The 17,653-nt window shown below is 41.3% G+C and overlaps 1 protein-coding gene across 2 annotated transcripts in view; it reads right to left on the bottom strand.

Annotated features, from left to right (window-relative positions):
• Window positions 1-17,653, bottom strand: part of LOC142759518 (putative cation-transporting ATPase 13A5) — a 177,826-nt gene that overhangs the window by 87,035 nt on the left and 73,138 nt on the right. For both annotated transcript variants that reach the window (XM_075861765.1, XM_075861766.1), the window contains 2 exons: window positions 12,194-12,350; window positions 11,084-11,201 (listed from right to left, as the gene is read on the bottom strand). In XM_075861765.1, the coding sequence (XP_075717880.1) occupies window positions 11,084-11,201; window positions 12,194-12,350 (275 nt within the window). The remainder of the gene's footprint in view (window positions 1-11,083; window positions 11,202-12,193; window positions 12,351-17,653) is intronic.

Below are 17,653 nucleotides of genomic sequence, written 5' to 3'. Positions count from 1 at the left end.
TAGCAAACATTTTGACCTGACAGTTTTTTTTGCTAAATTTTTTGGAGCTAGGCCATGAAAATGAAAATCTACATTTTTTCAAATAAAATGTAGGTTTAGCTAATTTTTTTTCATTTCCAAAAGAACTAAAATAGAAAAAGCACCAGAACATTTGTAGAGCAATTTCTCCCGAGTAAAACAATACCCCACATGTGGTAATAAACGGTTGTTTGGACACACGGCAGGGCTTAGAATGGAAAGAGCGCCATTTGGCTCTTGGAGCTCAAATTTAGCAGGAATGGTTTTCGGAGGCCATGTCACATTTGCAAAGCCCCTAAGGGGACAAAACAGTGGATACCCCCAACAAGTGACCCCATTTTGGAAACTATACCCCTTGAGGAAATTATCTAGGGGTATAGTAAGCATTTTGACCCCACAGGTTTTTTGCAGAAATTTTTGGAAGTAGGCTGTGAAAATGAAAATCTACATTTTTTTCAAATAAAATGTAGGTTTAGCTAATTTTTTTTTTCATTTACACAAGGACTAAAGGAGAAAAAGTACCATAAAATTTGTAAAGAAATTTCTCCCGAGTAAAACATTATCCCACATGTGGTAATAAACGGCTGTTTGGACACACAGCGAGGCTGAGAAGTTAAAGAGTGCCATTTGACTTTTGGAACTCAAATTTAGCAGGAATGGTTTGCGGTGGCCATGTCGCATTTACAAAGCCCCTGAGGGGACAAACGAGGGGAAACCCCCAACAAGTGACCCCATTTTGGAAACTACACCCCATGAGGAAATTATCTAGCGGAACAGTGAGCAGTTTGACCCCACAGGTGTTTTACAGAACTTATTGGAAGTAGGCCGTAAAAATTTCCACAAGGATGAAGGAGAAAAAGCACCGCAACATTTGTAAAGCAATTTCTCCCGAGTAAAACAATACCCCACATGTGGTCATAAACATCTGTTTGGACACACGGTAGGGCTCAGAATGGAAGGAGCACCATTTGGACTTTGCAATGGTTTCTGGGCGCCATTTCACATTTGCTGAGCCCCTGTAGTACTAGTACAGTGGAAACACCCCAAAGTGACTCCATTTGGGAAACTGCACCCCCTGAGGAATCATCTAGGGGTATAGTGACAATTTTGATCCCAAAGGTTTTTTGCTGAATTAATTAGAATTAAGCCATGAAAATGAAAAATATTTTTTTTTTCCATCAAGATGTAGATTTAGATCAACATTTTTCATTTTTACTAGGAATAGAGAAGAAAAAGCACCCCAACATTTGTAAAGAAATTTCTCCCGAGTACGGTAACACCTAATATGTGGTTATAATCAGCTGTTTACATATATGGGAGCATTCAGAAGAAAAGGAGCAGTATTTATCTTTTGGAGCGTAAATTTTGCTGGAATGGTTTGCGGACGCCATGTTGCATTTGCAAAACTACTGATGTACCAAACAAAAGTGACCCCGTTTTAGAAACTACACACCTAAAGGCATTTATCAAGGGGTGTAGTGAGAATTTAGACTCCACAGGTGTTTTTCAGAAATGAATACGCAGTGGATGGTGCAATGTGAAAATTGCAATTTTTCCACTGATATGCCCATTCACCGCACAATATGTTGTGCCCCTAGAGAATCTTACCCCATAAATTGTTAAGCGGGTTCTCCCGGGTATGGTAATGCCTTACTTGTGGCCATAAATTGCTGTTTGGGCACACTGTAGGGCTAAGAAGGGAAAGACCGCCATTTTGAGCATGGATTTTGCTTGGTAATAGTTCTGTTTGGGGTTTTGCTGGTATTTCAGTTTAGAATGTGGGAGTATTTGTAATCTGTGCGGAGTACATCAGGGCATAATAAGATGGTATAATAATCGGGTAAATAATAAAATTATCCATAGAAGTGTGTTACGATGTGAAGCAATCCGTTATGCGCAGGCCGGTGTCACACTGATAAACGGTTTTCTTTCTTATCCCCCTTTTGTAACGCTTTGCACCTTTTGGGGACTTTTTCTCCTTCGTAGTTTGGGAAATATTGCTGGGAAAGTTTTGCGCGGGTATAATACGGGCACCCTCACTTCCAGCGGATGTGCTATGTCCCTTCCCTTTCCTAGCTCCTAAATACTAGGGCCCTGAAACTGGAATGTTCCCCTCCGCACTGGCGTAGCTATAGGGGTCGCAGCGGTCGCAATTGCGACCTGGCCCCAAAGCCAGGTGGGCCCACAGCCCCCCACACCACATCAATAAAAAGTTACTATAGTAACTCGGGCCGCGGGCCCCTGTTACTATAGTAACAGACTGTACTTACCTTCCTGGTTCCGGATCGCAGCGGAGGTCCTGACGTCAACGCCACGCTATGCGCCACGGACAACATCGAGAGGACAGAACTACTGCCGCGGCTGAAGAGGAAGGTAAGATTAGTAGCCCTGACTGGCAGGGTCCGACTCCCGGGACCCGCCAATCAGCTGTTTTGAAGGGGCCGCAGCACTCGTACGAGAGCTGCTTCACCTTCATTCCGGTCACACTGTGAATCGGTGTCGGCGATTCAAAGTGTGAGCGAGTAGTGAAATGAAGGGGAAGCAGCTGTCGTACGAGTGCTTCGACCCCTTCAAAACAGCTGATTGGCGGGTCCCAGGAGACGGACCCTGACACATCAGCTATTGATGGCCTATCCTGAGGATAGGCCATCAATGTTTAGGGACTGCACAACCCCTTTAAAGCTACAATGTAGCAGGCTTAGGGGGCCCATGAGACAGGATCACAGATTGTGTGATCCTGTCTGCTGGGCCCTGTATCTAAGCCAATCACATGGTAGGCTTAGATACAGGGCCCATGTGTGATCTTGTCTGTGGGACCCTGTATCTAAGCCTACCACACTGTAGGTTTAGATACAGGGCCCCAGCACACAGTAATCTTATACTGTATAAGATTACTGTCTGCTGGACCCTGTATCTAAGCCTACCTTGTGGTAGGCTTAGATACAGGGTCCCACAGACAGTATCACACATAGGCCCTGTATCTAAGCCTAACACATGTGTTACTAATCGTTTTTTTTGTGTCTTTTCTTACAGGTTCGGTCGTTGGACTACGTCGGATTCCAGGACTACTTCGATGACAGCTTTTTTTTTTATTATCAATAAAATGGTTAATGAGGGTTGTGTGTTTTTTTATTTTTATTTCAATAAAATATTTTTTCTATGTCTTTGTGTTTTTTTTTTAAACTATATTACTACCGCCTTAGTAATGGCCACCGGCTGATTGACAGCATCCATTGCTAAGGCGGGGCTTAGTGTTAGCCGGTGCAGAGGCGAACACTAACCCCCTTTATTACCCCGGTACCCACGGCCACCAGGGGTGCTGGGAAGAGCCGGGTACCATCCAGTACTCGACCATCTGTAGTGATGGTCGGCCACTGGGGTGGCCGCAGGCTGGTATTATCAGGAGGGGAAAGGCCAAAAACAGTGGCCCTTCCCACCCTGGTAATGCTAGGCTGCTGCTGCTTTATTGTATCTGGCTGGTTATGAAAAATGGGGGGGACCCCATGTCATTTAAAAAAAATAAAAAATAAATAATAATTGGAAAGAACGATGTCGGGTCCCCCCCAATTTTCATAACCAGCCAGATACAACACAGCAGCAGCAGGCAGCCTTACCAGGGTGGTAGGTGCCACTGCTTTTGGCCTTCCCCAGCCTAATACTACCAGCCTGCGGCCGCCCCGGTGCCTGACCGTCACTACAGATGGTCGGGTACTGGTTCGTACCCGGCTCTTCCCAGTACCCCTGGTGGCGGTGGGTACCGGGGTAATAATGGGGGTTAGTGTTTGCCTCTGCACCTGTTAACATTAAGCCCCGCCTTAGTAATGGAGGTTGTTAATCAGCCAGCGGCCATTACTAAGGCGGTGATAATAAAGTTTAAAAAGATACAAGCACATAGAAAAATATTTTATTGAAATAAAAAAACACAACCCCCATTAACCATTTTATTGAGAATAAAAAAACTCCGTCATTGAAGTCCTCGTATCCGAAGTCCAACAACCGAACCTGTAAAAAAATACAAACACACAAAAATAATCAGTAACACATAAAGAAGCAAAATTATTATTCTTACCTTTCCTGGGTCCAGCGCTGGAGCCGCAATGTCAGCAAGCTTGGCACCTATATATAATCCAATCATGTGTGATACTTTCTGCTGGGCCCTATATCTTATCCAATCATGTGTGATACTGTCTGCTGAGCCACTGTACCTAATCCGATCATGTGTGATACTGTCTGCTGGGCCCTATATCTAATCCAATCATGTGTGATACTGTCTGCTGAACCACTGTATCTAATCCTATCATGTGTGATACTGTCTGCTGAGTCACTGTATCTAATCCTATCATGTGTGATACTGTCTGCTGAGTCATTGTATCTGATCCTATCATGTGTGATACTGTCTGCTGGGCCACTGAATCTAATCCTATCATGTGTGATACTGTCTGCTGAGCCACTGTATCTAATCCTATCATGTGTTATACTGCCTGCTGAGCCACTGTATCTAATTCTATCATGTGTGATACTGTCTGCTGAGCCAATGTATCTAATCCTATCCATAGTTTATAGGGTCGTAGTGCTATAGACATGCTATGCTGTCTCCTATACACACATTTTTTATTGGGTGGACACATATGTATTGGGGCTATTTCCCCTGACATTTTAAGCCCTGAGGGTATGTTCACACGGCAGCGTCCGTTACGGCTGAAATGACGGTGCTGTTTTCAGGAGAAAATAGCACCGTAATTTCAGCCGTAAAGGCATGTGCAGGCGTCTTTTGCTGCGTCCATTACGGACGTAATTGGAGCTGTTTTTCCGTGGAGTGACAGGCACTTCTTTGACGCAGGCGTCTTTTTTACCATCGGCACAGAACATCGTAAGACCCATTATAATGAATGGGCAGATGTTTGCCAACGCTTTTGAGCCGCATTTTCGGACGTAATTCGGGGCTAAAACGCCCGAATTACGTCCGTAAATAGGGTGTGTGAACCCAGCCTTAGTGACGCCCCTGGCTGCTAGTGCTGCATTGTTGGGTCACTTAGGAGACCGAGCGATGCAGCTGAAAGCTGCGGACCGTCGGTCATGAGAAGTTTGCGGGGGGGGGGGGCAATAAGTACTTTTGCATCGGGCCCATGAGTCTTTAGCTACGCCCCTGCCCCTCCGGCCTGTGCATTGAGATGTTTTTTCATCACCGCATTACTAGTGCCATAACTTTTTTATTTTTCAGTTGATTGAGCGGTGTGCGGGCTTGTTTTTTGCAAGACGGGCTGTAGATGTTATTGGTACTGTTTTGGAACACATACGACTTTTTGATCACTTTTTATTTCATTTTTTGGTAAAGGAAATTACCAAAAACAAGCAATTCTGGAATAGTTTTTTATTGTTTTTTTTTTCGGTATCCACAGTGCGCCCTAAATTACATGTTAGCTTTATTCTGCGGCTCGATATGATTACGGCGATACCAAATTTATATAGTTTTTTTATGTATTGCAGCTTTTGCACAATAAAATCACTTTTTTTTAAAAATCATTTGTTTTCTGTGTCGCCATATTCTAAGACCCATAACTTTTTTATTTTTGCGTGCACAAAGCAGTGTCAGGGATTATTTTTTGCGGGACGGATTGCCGTTTTTATTAGTACTATTTTGGAGTAAATTTGACTTTTTTATCACTTTTTATAGCATTTTTTGGAAGGAGATGTGACCGAAAAACAAAGATTATGGCGTTGTTTTTCATGTTTTTTTTTTACAGCGTTCACCCTGCGGGATAAATTACATAATAGTTTTGTAGTTTGGGTCGTTACGGACGCGGAGATACCAATTATGTATAGTTTTTTAATTTTTACGGTTTTTCCCATAATAAAAGACTTACTATGGGAAAAAAGTCAGTTTAGCTTTATTTTTATTTGAAACGTGTGTGTTTTTATTGTTTTACCACATTTTTATTAACTTTCTTTTACTTTTTTGACTTGTCCCACTAGGGGACTTGATGGCCTGATGCCCCGATCGCTACTCTAATACACTGCACTACATATGTAGTGCAGTGTATTAGCGATGTCAGTTATTCACTGACAGCAAGCCTATGAGGACACGCCATACAAGGCAGACTCGGATGCCATTTTCTGGCATCCGATTGCCACAGCAACCCAGCGATTACGTCATATTGAGCGCAGCATCTGAGGGGTTAATCTGCCGGATCGGAGAATAGCTCCGGTACTGGCAGTTACAGGAGGGTGCAAGCTGTATAATACAGTTGTCACCCCGCGGTGATGGTGCCGGCTCTGCTTCTGAGCCCGCACCATCACCGCGACGTAACTGTACTGCGCTTTGCGGGAACACCTTCCCGGCAGCGCCGTATATATACGGCGGATGTCGGGAAGGGGTTAAAGCTATTTCTGAACAAAATACGCTGAATAACCTTAATTTCATTCAACGTCAGGCCATTAAACAACTTAAAGGTCTTAAAGATGTGGTTATTAAACAAGCGGATAAAGGGGGTAATGTTGTGATCTGGCCTACACAGATGTATGAGAGTGAAGCATTTTGCCAGATTAACACACAGCAATGTTATCGCAGGCTACCTTCTGATCCCACCCTGATTTTTAAGAAAGAACTGGACACTCTACTACAAAAAGGTGTGGACGAACATATCATTAATGTTAAACTGAAGGAGGGCCTTGTGGTTCACTTTCCTGTTAAACCCACATTTTATTTATTTCCCAAAGTGAACAAAAACTCTATTAGTCCTCCTGGCCGTCCCATTGTATCAGGGATTGGTGGCTTATGTGAGCATTTGTAGATTTGTCGATTTCTATTTGCAGGGGTGTGTCGAGACCCTGCCTTAGTACATTAGGGATACAACTGACATGCTCCAGCGACTTAATGGGTTACATCTGGAGGATGACATGTTTCTTGTGACATGCGATATGGAGTCCCTTTATATGTCTATATGCCACGACCACGGAGTACAGGCGTCTAGATATTTTTTGCACATGACCAACCATGATCCGGATCTCATTGAATTTGTTTTGAGTCTTTTTGCATTTTGCTCTCACACATAACTATTGTACGTTCAAGGATCGCCTTTTACTACTTGCGCGCCCTCTTATGCGAATTTGTTCCTGGGGCTGTGGGTGAGAGATATTGTTCAACATATTCCATTTCATGATGCGCTACTCCTGTGGTCAAGGTATATAGACGATATTCTATTCATCTGGCAGGGCTCCGCATCCCAATTAGATTCTTTTTTGGCCTCCCTTAACGATAACAACTTCAATATCAAACTTACGTGGCGATATAGTAAAACCTGTGTTGAATTTCTGGACATTCTGGTTATGAAAGATGATGAGCGGTCTATTTCTACGGATATTTTCAGGAAGAAAACTTCGACCAATGCCCTGCTTCATGCCACTTCCGCATACTATCCTAAAGTTAATAAGGCTATACCTGTGGGCCAATTTTTGAGGGTGAAGCGTATCTGCTCCAGTGATAGCAATTTTGAGCGTCAAGCATTAGATATGACAGCTAGGTTTCACAATCGTGGTTACAGCCAGAGAGATATCCGAACTGGCTATTTACGAGCGAAACACTCTACTCGTGATGGACTATTGGTAAGATCAAAAAGAAAAATCACTTTGAACAAAAAGTGAGGTTTATTACAACATTTAATCCTCAGTGGAATGAGATCCGCAGTATTCTACAGAAACACAGGAGTGTTCTACTCACTGACTGTGATTTGGCAAGGGTTCTACCTCATTATCCCTCCATCACTTGGAGAAGATCTAAAAATGTAAGAGACCTTTTAATATCTAGCCATTACGTTCCCAGCCCTCCCAAGAATCCTTTTGGTAGTCGTGGCCCCCCTTGGGGATCCTTCAACTGTGGCAATTGTGCAGCTTGCAAGTACATCTCAAGTGTTTTTAACTTCTACAGCCCTGACAAAGGAAGGAGTTTAAGATAGTGTACAATATCACCTGTAACACAGAAGCGGTGGTGTATTTTGCCACTTGCTCATGTGATCTTATCTACTGTACATTGGTATGACGAGCAGACCGCTCAAGGTACGAGTGTTGGAACATGTGAGCAAAATGCAATCAGCTGCTAATGCACAGGATGTTGATAAACTTCAGCCTATCCGCCGTCATTTCCGTGAGCACCACTCCTGTAACCCTAAAAGCTTTAAGGTACATGGGATTGACAGAATCCCTTTGGGTTGGAGAGGAGGAGATGTACGCTTGGCCCTATTGAGGAAAGGGATTAAATGGATCACTCTACTTAACACAGTGGCACCTTTCGGTCTGAATGAAGCCACTAGTTTCAAGCCCTTTTTATGATTTTCCATCTTGCGTGAATTTTATGCATCTAGGGTTTTTTTTCTTGTTTTTTATTCTTGTTTTCTATTTTTCAGTTTTATACATTTTGGTACATGGGACATGCCTCTTTGGTGGTGAAGGAGGAGGAGCTATTGGTTCACAATCAAGTTGAATATTGAATTGAACGATTTCTGAGATGGATTCATTTGAAGATTCTTGTTTATATATGTTTTTATATTTATATATTTTTATTTTATTATTTTTTCATTTTCATTCTACTATATACATTTGTTTATTATTTATTATTATTATTATTATTATTTACCATTATTATTTTTTATTAAAAACATTTTTTATATTTCATTACATTTTTTGTTTTTCTAGTTTATTTTTATTTTGTACCATTATATATATTTTTACACCATTTTATTTATTTATTCATTATTATTTATTATGTATTTATTATATTTTTTTTATATTCCAGTTCTTTTATTCATTATTATATATTTTTTTATATCAGAATTTATTATTTATTTTTTAATTTTAATTTGTATTTTTTTACCATTATTCATGATTTACATGATTGTTTTTTGCACTATGAAGTTATGTAATGCACACAGACATTTTAATGCATATTTTTATATGTTCTAAATAATAATATTGGTTTATTCTCACTATTTATTTTGTCTATTTTTCATGATTAAATGTATTGAGCACTTCTTGTTGTCACTGTTTTATTTATTTTTTATTTTAATTTTTTTTGGCACGTTTTATTCACTTCATCAGATCACTGGCACTTTTTATATTTATAATTATGTATAGTTCACATTTATATGTATTTTCATATACTTGATTTTCTTTTTTCTTATATGTTTTTACACTTTTATATGTATATATATTTCTATGTAAACTTCTGACTCTATTTCACTTCTATCATACATTCATGTATGTTTGCTTTACGTTACATATATTTTTTATATTGTATTTATTTAGATTTTTTCATATATTTTTTCATATTGTATACATTTTTCCACATTTTATTTGTTATTTATCATTGTTTTTATTATTTGTGTATACTATACATATATAAATTTTTCTATATCTGTGTATGTCCATCTCCATTATTCATATCTATACTCCATGTTATCCATATGGGTATATATATATATCCAGCTTCTTATTAATTGCTTTATTTAGTGCCACTTCCCCATTATTTTGGTACTGTTACCAACACCTCACTATACATATATTCTTCGTCCATGTCCCCTTTTTTGTCTCAAATGTGGTGTGTGCACAGACGCTGGTACATGCACACACTGTGGGATCCACATCCGGAAGTGCCGCTTAGCGTCGGCGTTACCATGGTGATTCTGTGTGACGTCATCATGGTGCGCTTCACCACCTTGACGTGCGGTGCTTCCCGCGATGTGCGAGTCTCTCGGTGGGCGGGTCTAGCACCGATTTGCGCCCACCACACGTGAGTACAATTATTTACCCCCTATATAAACCCCCTTAGTTTTAACTTTACCCAGCCTCCTGATGAAGCTGGTCTGTTTGGCGAAACGCGCGTCGAGGTGGTCTTCAGTCCCTGGTTCACCGGTCTCACTTCCCACAATGTCTCACGGTATGTGCTGATTTAACATTCATGTTGTTGCTCTGGTTTGGATTGCCTTTATCTTTTTGGATGTATCATCCCCAGACTTTGTGTCATAGCTGGCACATGTTATATTGTACAATATTCATTCTTCCATCCCTGTCATATTTACCGCAGTACATACATATGAGCATATTCTACTTTGTGTTTTATGTATGCCTTATTGTGGGTTATTGAGTGTATTCCGTTTACCCAGGTCATTGTCTCTGTAGGCCATTGGTCTATTTCATCTGACTACTCTGCTTTTCCTTCGTTCATAGTCCATTTTTTATTCTGCATTGTATCATTGTCTATTCTATCTAATAAAGATTTTCTACTTTTGTACAATATTGTGTATATTGCATTGTGTCTGGGATTTCTGTTCCCCTATGGTCCATGTTTAGGTTGTCTACTAAGTTTTTTTGGGGACCCCTTTTACGCCAATTGTTTGGTTGGAGGTTTTTGTAGGTTATTCATTAAGTTAAAGTTTCTTGCCAGAGTATATTTAAAGGGGTTATCCCATCATAACAACTTATCTCCTATTCCCGGAGCAGCGGTGGAAGGAAGGCTAGATGTTGTTTTAAACAGGTGCAGACTCTGTTAAAGAGGACCTGTCACCTCTTCTGACATGTCTATTTTATTCCATACATTTAACTATTCAGGAACATATTTTCTTAGTACTCTGCGTCTCTCTTATTGCTCCTAAAAATGGATTCATAAATTGACAACTAGGTGTTACTATTCCCCTTGTCAAAAGGGTTTGTTCCTACACAGTCTCATTCTCAGTGCTGATTGTATAGTGTCAGTCTCTGAAGGGACACCCCCCCCCCCCCCCGACTGGTAACACCCAGTTGCCAATTTATTCATACCACAACGCAAAGTTCTAATAAAAGATGTTCCAGAATTGTAATTCCATGAGGAATACAGTTATTTACTATAACAGACATGTCAGGAGATGTGACAGGTCCTCTTTAAAACATGTGGCCTATATGTCTGCAGCACAAACGTCTGAACTTACGTTAGAATGACTGGGCACATAAGATTACTTAACGTAAGGATTCGGGAGCTCTACAAAGTTTTTATTTCATGGATAAGATCAATCCTACTGAAACATTTTTAATTACTCACCTTTTTAAGTTCTCCACATTAATATCTTCATTTACTTTGAAATCCTTATATGCAATGCCAATGACACGGAAACCTTGCATCGCATAGTGGTTAAGAATGCAAGAAAAATTGGCTGGCACTATAGGTGTAAAAAAATAACATAAAAAAGTGTAGAATGAATCAAAAATGGATTACATTGATTGTGCAGAAATACATCATGGGGAAATTTATTAACATTTGTACGCTAGTTTTCTGGTATAGAAAAGTCGCAATTGGCACAAAGGCCAACATTTGATGAAAAACTGCAACCTTAGTGACGTTTCCGCTCATAGCAATTTTCTAAAAAGGTAAGCGGAGCTTAGCGAATGGGGCGGGGCCATGCACGGCCTGACAAACTATAATGTACGCCAGAAGCTGACGTAAATTATAGTAGTCATTTGCACCAGCTTCTATGTGGTATTTCACTCTGTGGCACCCGAACAGCCAGAGATGAGCCTAATATAGTAAGAGGAAGAGTGCGCATCTTAATAAATTGGGAGCATTTTGTTTCAGTGCTCTTCAAATTCTCTTGTATTGTTCAGGGTTTTTAAAGCATGCACATATCGCAAACACTAACACTGAGACAGATGGGGACTGGGAAGAGGCTTAAAGGTCACCCCACCGCAATTTCTGTCTGTAGCAGTAGTTAGATTTGAATTTCAGCAGGGTGTAATTTTGTCCATCTACTAGTAAATACTTCTCCATAAAACATATTTTTTTATCACTCAGTATTGTGTATTTCCTCTGCTATTCCTCCTGGAAATGTAAGAGTAAATAGACAATGAATGCTACTATTCCCCTTGTCAATGCAGCATGTCCCTAAATACTCTGAAACATACTCTCAAATCAGTGCTGACAATGTCAGCTAGTATGTAGGTACACGTCGAATTGACAAGCAAAATAGTAATGCCCAGTTGTTAATTTATTCAGAGGAATGGCACAATGAAGGAATGGCACAATAGAATCGTTTTTTTTCCAGGAGGAATGCAAAACAGACATGCCAGGAAAACCGACAGGTCCTCTATAATGGCATGGCATACGTCTATGGCAGGAACACAGCTAAGTTACATAAAATGTATTCATCTACAATACCTGTTTCTTTCTTGCAAAACTGAACTATCACTTCTGGAGCTCCTTTCATGAAAACTGAAAACTTCATTTCTCCTATTGTCTTAGCAATAACAGACATGCGTTGTAGACTTGAGGAGAATGGAAATTGGTAAAAAATACAGAATCCTTTGACTGGTACCTATCAAAATAAAAATAATCAGTGTTACAGACATATCATCAGACGTCATGCATGGCATATGTAAAAGTGGTTGTATTTATTATGGATTTTACCAATTTTGTTTGGATGTTATTGCTTTTCCTATTTATACTTAACATCCAAAAAGACAACAGAATTTGGAAGATAGTACATATTGTGGAAAGCAGCTGTTCCAAACAATGTTCTAATACAGATCCCATTAGTAGGACACTTTGTTTCCTGCTCACAAAGCAATATTATGTAATAGGAAATGACAGGTCATATGAGTGTGCAAAAGGTTATTTTTAGAGATGAGCGAATTCTCTAGTTATTTTGTAGGAGCAGCACATGCACCTGTTTATATAAGAAAATAGAGATCTCCAGTCTAGGGTGGCAGAAGTTCTTCCCAGGCAATGGCTCAGGCTGAGATGCACTTTCAAGTTGGCCCCATCTTGGTGGTCTCTCATTAACATTCTGTTTGACATGGGTAAGTGATACACTTAGTAGTACCATACAAACCAGTATTTGCTGCTGCTTTTGCACTGTTCATTCCCTTCTTGCCATACTCCATAAATGTACACAGCTGTAACAGCACAACCATTGCTATCACGGCATCACAAGGGAGTGGAGCTTGTGTCCCCCCCCCCCATCAGTACGATAGAAATTGCCAGGGCTGGATGTTTTAAGTTAGCTCTGTGCAGGGCCGACCTTAGGGGTGTGTGACGTGTGCGAGTGCACAGGGTGCTGCACCCTCCCAGCAAGTAGGGGACGCCACTGGGCTCTGGCTCTGCTCTGTCCTCTGCTCTTATTTACACACACTGAGTAAACAGGAGCCAAGGAGCAAGAGCAGAGGAGGAAGCTCCGCCCACAGCTTGTCCTGCAAGAAGCCTGTGAGACTATCAGCAAGGAGAGATAGTAAGTGTCTATGTGTGTATATAAGTCTCTGTGTTCGTATGTGTATATGTTCTAGTATGTGTGTCTATATACGTGTCTGCATGTGTTTATGTCTCATTGTAAGTGTGTGTGTTCAATGAAGATATCTGTGCTGCCCCCTATATACTATCCTGCTTCTTATATACTATGCTGATTCTTATATACTATGCTGCTTCTTATATACTATGATGCCCCCTATATACTATGCTGCCCCCTATATACTATGCTGCTCCCTATATATTATGCTGCCCCTATATACTATGTGGCCACTGATATGCTATGCTGCCTCAATATACTATATGGACCCATTTATACTATGCTGCCCCCTATATACTATGCTGCCCCTTATATACGATGCTGCCCTCTATATACTATGCTGCCCCAAGAGCAGAGGAGGAACCTCTGCCCACAGCCTGCCCGTCAAGAAGACTGTGAGCCCGTCAGAAAGGAGAGCTAGTAAATGCCTATGTGTGTATAGAAGTCTCTGTGTTCGTATGTGTATATGTTCCAGTATGTGTGGGTTTATATATGTGTCTGCATGTGTTTATGTCTCTTTGTAAGTGTGCGTGTGTTCAATGAAGATATCTGTGCTGCCCCCTATATACTATGCTGCCCCCTATATACTATGCTGCCCCCTATATACTATGCTGCCCCTTATATACTATGGTGCTCCCTATGTACTATGCTACCCACTATATACTATTCTGCTCCATATATACTATGCTGCCCCTTAAAGAAAACACCACATTTTCATATATAGACAGAAGTAAGGCAGCACTACCAAATATGTGAAAAGCATTTCAAGCATCAAGGGTCACATTGAGCTGAAACTTCGCACGCACGTGGAATAAAAGGATCATTTTTCTTACTTTCTTCTGTCTATATTGAAGGGTCATTGGACTGTGACCCAAGAGGCGTGCACCCAATTCAATTTTTTGTCCAGTGCTGCTGATCTATACTTGTTTACATTTTCTTATATGGTAATCTATAAAACTTTAACCAATTCAGGGCAATTCATTCATGCAAATTATCTTTTTACAGTTTATCACCAGTTTGGAGGTGAACTGCATGATTATATATATATATATATATATATATATATATATATATATATATATATATATAGATAGATAGATAGATAGATAGATAGATAGATAGATAGATATCTGTGTGTGTTTATATGTGCCTGTGTGGGTATAGTTATCAGTGTGTGTTATCTGTGGTGTTACATAGGACTGTAGGTAACATCTACTACATTATCTGTACTCAGGGAGTTATCACTGTTATCTGTGGTGTTACATAGGACTGCATGTGAAATCGACTACATTATCTGTACTGTGTGTATATATAAATATGTGCCTGTGTGGGTATATATTGGTCTGTATGTGTCTTTGTGCGTGTATATATATGTGCCTTTTAGGTATTTGTATATGTTTCTGTCAGTGTATTTATGTGCCTATGACATCGCGCCGATTCCATGCTTGGAAGGTGCTGATTGGCGGGGCAAGTCATTCTACCCCGCCAATCAGCGTCATTGGAGGACGCTCGTTCAGATCCGGCAGACATGCTCAGAAGAGAGCATGTCTGCATCGCCAGTGAACAGAGTGGGAACGGGATCATGTGAGTATGTCAAGTTTATATATTTTTTTCCTCATAAAAATGTGAATGGCATTATCTATAGTGGGGGGTCTATCTACAGGGGGGGTCGTCTTTATGTCGGCTATTATATATAGGGGGGTCTATATGTGGGGCAGTAGCTACAGGGGGTCTATATGTGGGGGTGTGGGCCACTATATACAGGGGGCTCTATATGTGGGCCATTATATACAGGGGGGTCTATATGTGGGGCAGTAGCTACAGGGGGTCTATATGTGGGGGTGTGTAGGCCACTATATACAGGGGGCTCTATATGTGGGCCATTATATACAGGGGGGTCTATATGTGGGCCACTATATACAGGGGGGTCTATATGTGGGCCACTATATACAGGGGGGTCTATATGTGGGGCACTATATACAGGGGGGTCTATATGTGGGCCACTATATACAGGGGGTCTATATGTGGGCCACTATATACAGGGGGGGTCTATATGTGGGGCACAGTCTACAGGGGTGGGCTATATGTGGGACACTATATACAGGGGGAGCTATATGTGAGACACTATCTACAGAGGTGGGCTATACGTGGAGCACTAACTATAGGGGAAGCTATATGTAGGGCAGCACGGTGGCTCAGTGGTTAGCACTATTGCCCTGCAGCTCTGGAGTCCATATGTGGGCACTGTCTACAAGGGCTTCTATGTAGGTCACTATCTAAGGGGGCATGGTGTATGTGTGTGTGTGTGTGTGTGTGTGTGTGTGTGTGTGTGTGTGTGTGTGTGTGACAGTTATATTTAGATGTGTTGAGAATTTTAACTTTGTTTATAGGTGCAGAAATGTTTTAAAAGTGAGAAGCTGAAGACATCTAAACGGAAAACTGCAGAAATGGGTCATGGCCGGGAGAAATCCATCATAGATGTCTGAACCGGAGGGAGAAGAAAAGAACTAGAATCTGAGACGTCACCGGTGAGTCACTTAATGTAAATGTTTATTCTGCCTCTAATCAGTATTGTAGTCACTGTATGATCTGCAGCGAGATGATGGTGGTATGATTTTTTTTGTGAAACCGCATCTCCCAGCATATCCTTACCATTGTTCCGGCCATGCTGGGAGCTGTAGTTTTACGCCGTACACACCTATACGCAGTGGCGTAACTACCGCTATAGCAGCCGTAGCGACTTCTACGGGGCCTGCAGCATGAGGGGGCCTGTGCCACCCGCCAGCACGGCCCCATCCCATGGCCGCAGGCTCTGCTAGCAGCCGCTATGGCTGCTACAGCGCGACGCCACTGAAGGGGTTGTTCCTACAAAAGACATACATCCCCTATCCACAGGAGAGGGGATACATGTGGGATCGCTGGGACGCCCAGCGATGAGGAGAACGGTGGACCGAAAGTCCCCCCTATGTTCTCCATGACAAACCTTGGACTTCCGGGGTCTGTGTCGGCAGCTCCATGGAAATGACTTGCGCACCGGTCGCGCTTGTGTGCATGTGTGACCAGCGCTCCTTTCATTTTTATTGAACTGCGCAGACGCCGGAAGTCCGAGGTTCGTCATGGAAAACTTCGGGGGACTTTCGGTCCCCCGTTCTCCTTATCGCTGCCAGCGATCACACATGTATCCCCTATCCTGTGGATATCCTGTGGAGAGGGGATACATGTCTTTTGTAGGACAAACTATAGACGTTTTTTTTTTTTGGGGGGGGCTATATGGCGTATTCTACAGAGAGGGTCTGTATGGTGTTATCTACAGAGGGGGTCTGTATGGCGTTCTCTACAGAGGGGGCTGTATGGCATTATCTACAGGGGGGGCTGTATGGCGTTATCTACAGGGGGACTGTATGGCGTTATCTACAGGGGGCTGTATGGCGTTATCTACAGGGGGCTGTGTATGGTGCTATCTATAGGGGGGCGCTGTGTGGTGAAATCTATAGGGAGGCACTATCTACAAGGGGGGGGGTTATGTGATACCCAGCAGAGGGGGGGCCCCAGTCAAAAGTTTGCTATGGGGACCAGTCTTTCCTAGTTACGCCCCTCTGTGTCTATATATGTGGTTAATTTTTGGTTTGTGGAGATCAGCAATAGAGCGTTACGCACAGGGCGCCATCCAACCTTAGGTCAGCCCTAGCTCTGTGCTCTATGTAGGTTTACAGGTCTATTCTGTGAGAATACCTGTTAGGGTTTACCTGATGTGTGCCCTAACAGCTAACTGTGCATTTCACATTCACATGCAGCAATGGAAAGCTTAGGTATTCCAAAGAGTTGTAATAAAAAAAATAAACTAAAAAAAAACTTCTTGTGGGACAAAAAAATTAGTTTAAGAAAATAATCAGTTAAAAAAAGTACACAACTAAATCAAAGAATAAACAGTGAAAGTAATTTACAGTGCTCAGAAAAAAATGGTGGAATCAATATTTCATTTTTTTTGCAAAAATTTTTTTATAACAATAATTACATTGATTAAATTATATTTTATAAGTACAAGAAAATCATATTGAAAAACACACTCCTAAATGTAACAAATAAGATCTCACACAGCAACGTCAGCAAAAAAAAAATAAAAAAAAATATATGCTGCATCTTGAAGGTCAAAATTAGCTGCATTCTTGAGGAGGTATAATCCATTGTTCCCTACTTCCTGACTGATGTAACCCCAGTGATGTCGCAATTTCCTTCTTGCGAGACCCCTTTTTTATGTTGATAACTTGTAACAACAAATGTTATAGGATACTTTTTTTTTGGGCTATGTACAGTCTTTTGTGTTGTTGGCCTAAGTT

This window comes from Rhinoderma darwinii, chromosome 4 (assembly GCF_050947455.1).
Source record: "Rhinoderma darwinii isolate aRhiDar2 chromosome 4, aRhiDar2.hap1, whole genome shotgun sequence".
Taxonomy (NCBI): domain Eukaryota; kingdom Metazoa; phylum Chordata; class Amphibia; order Anura; family Rhinodermatidae; genus Rhinoderma; species Rhinoderma darwinii.
This window is presented reverse-complemented; position numbering and strand designations above follow the sequence as displayed.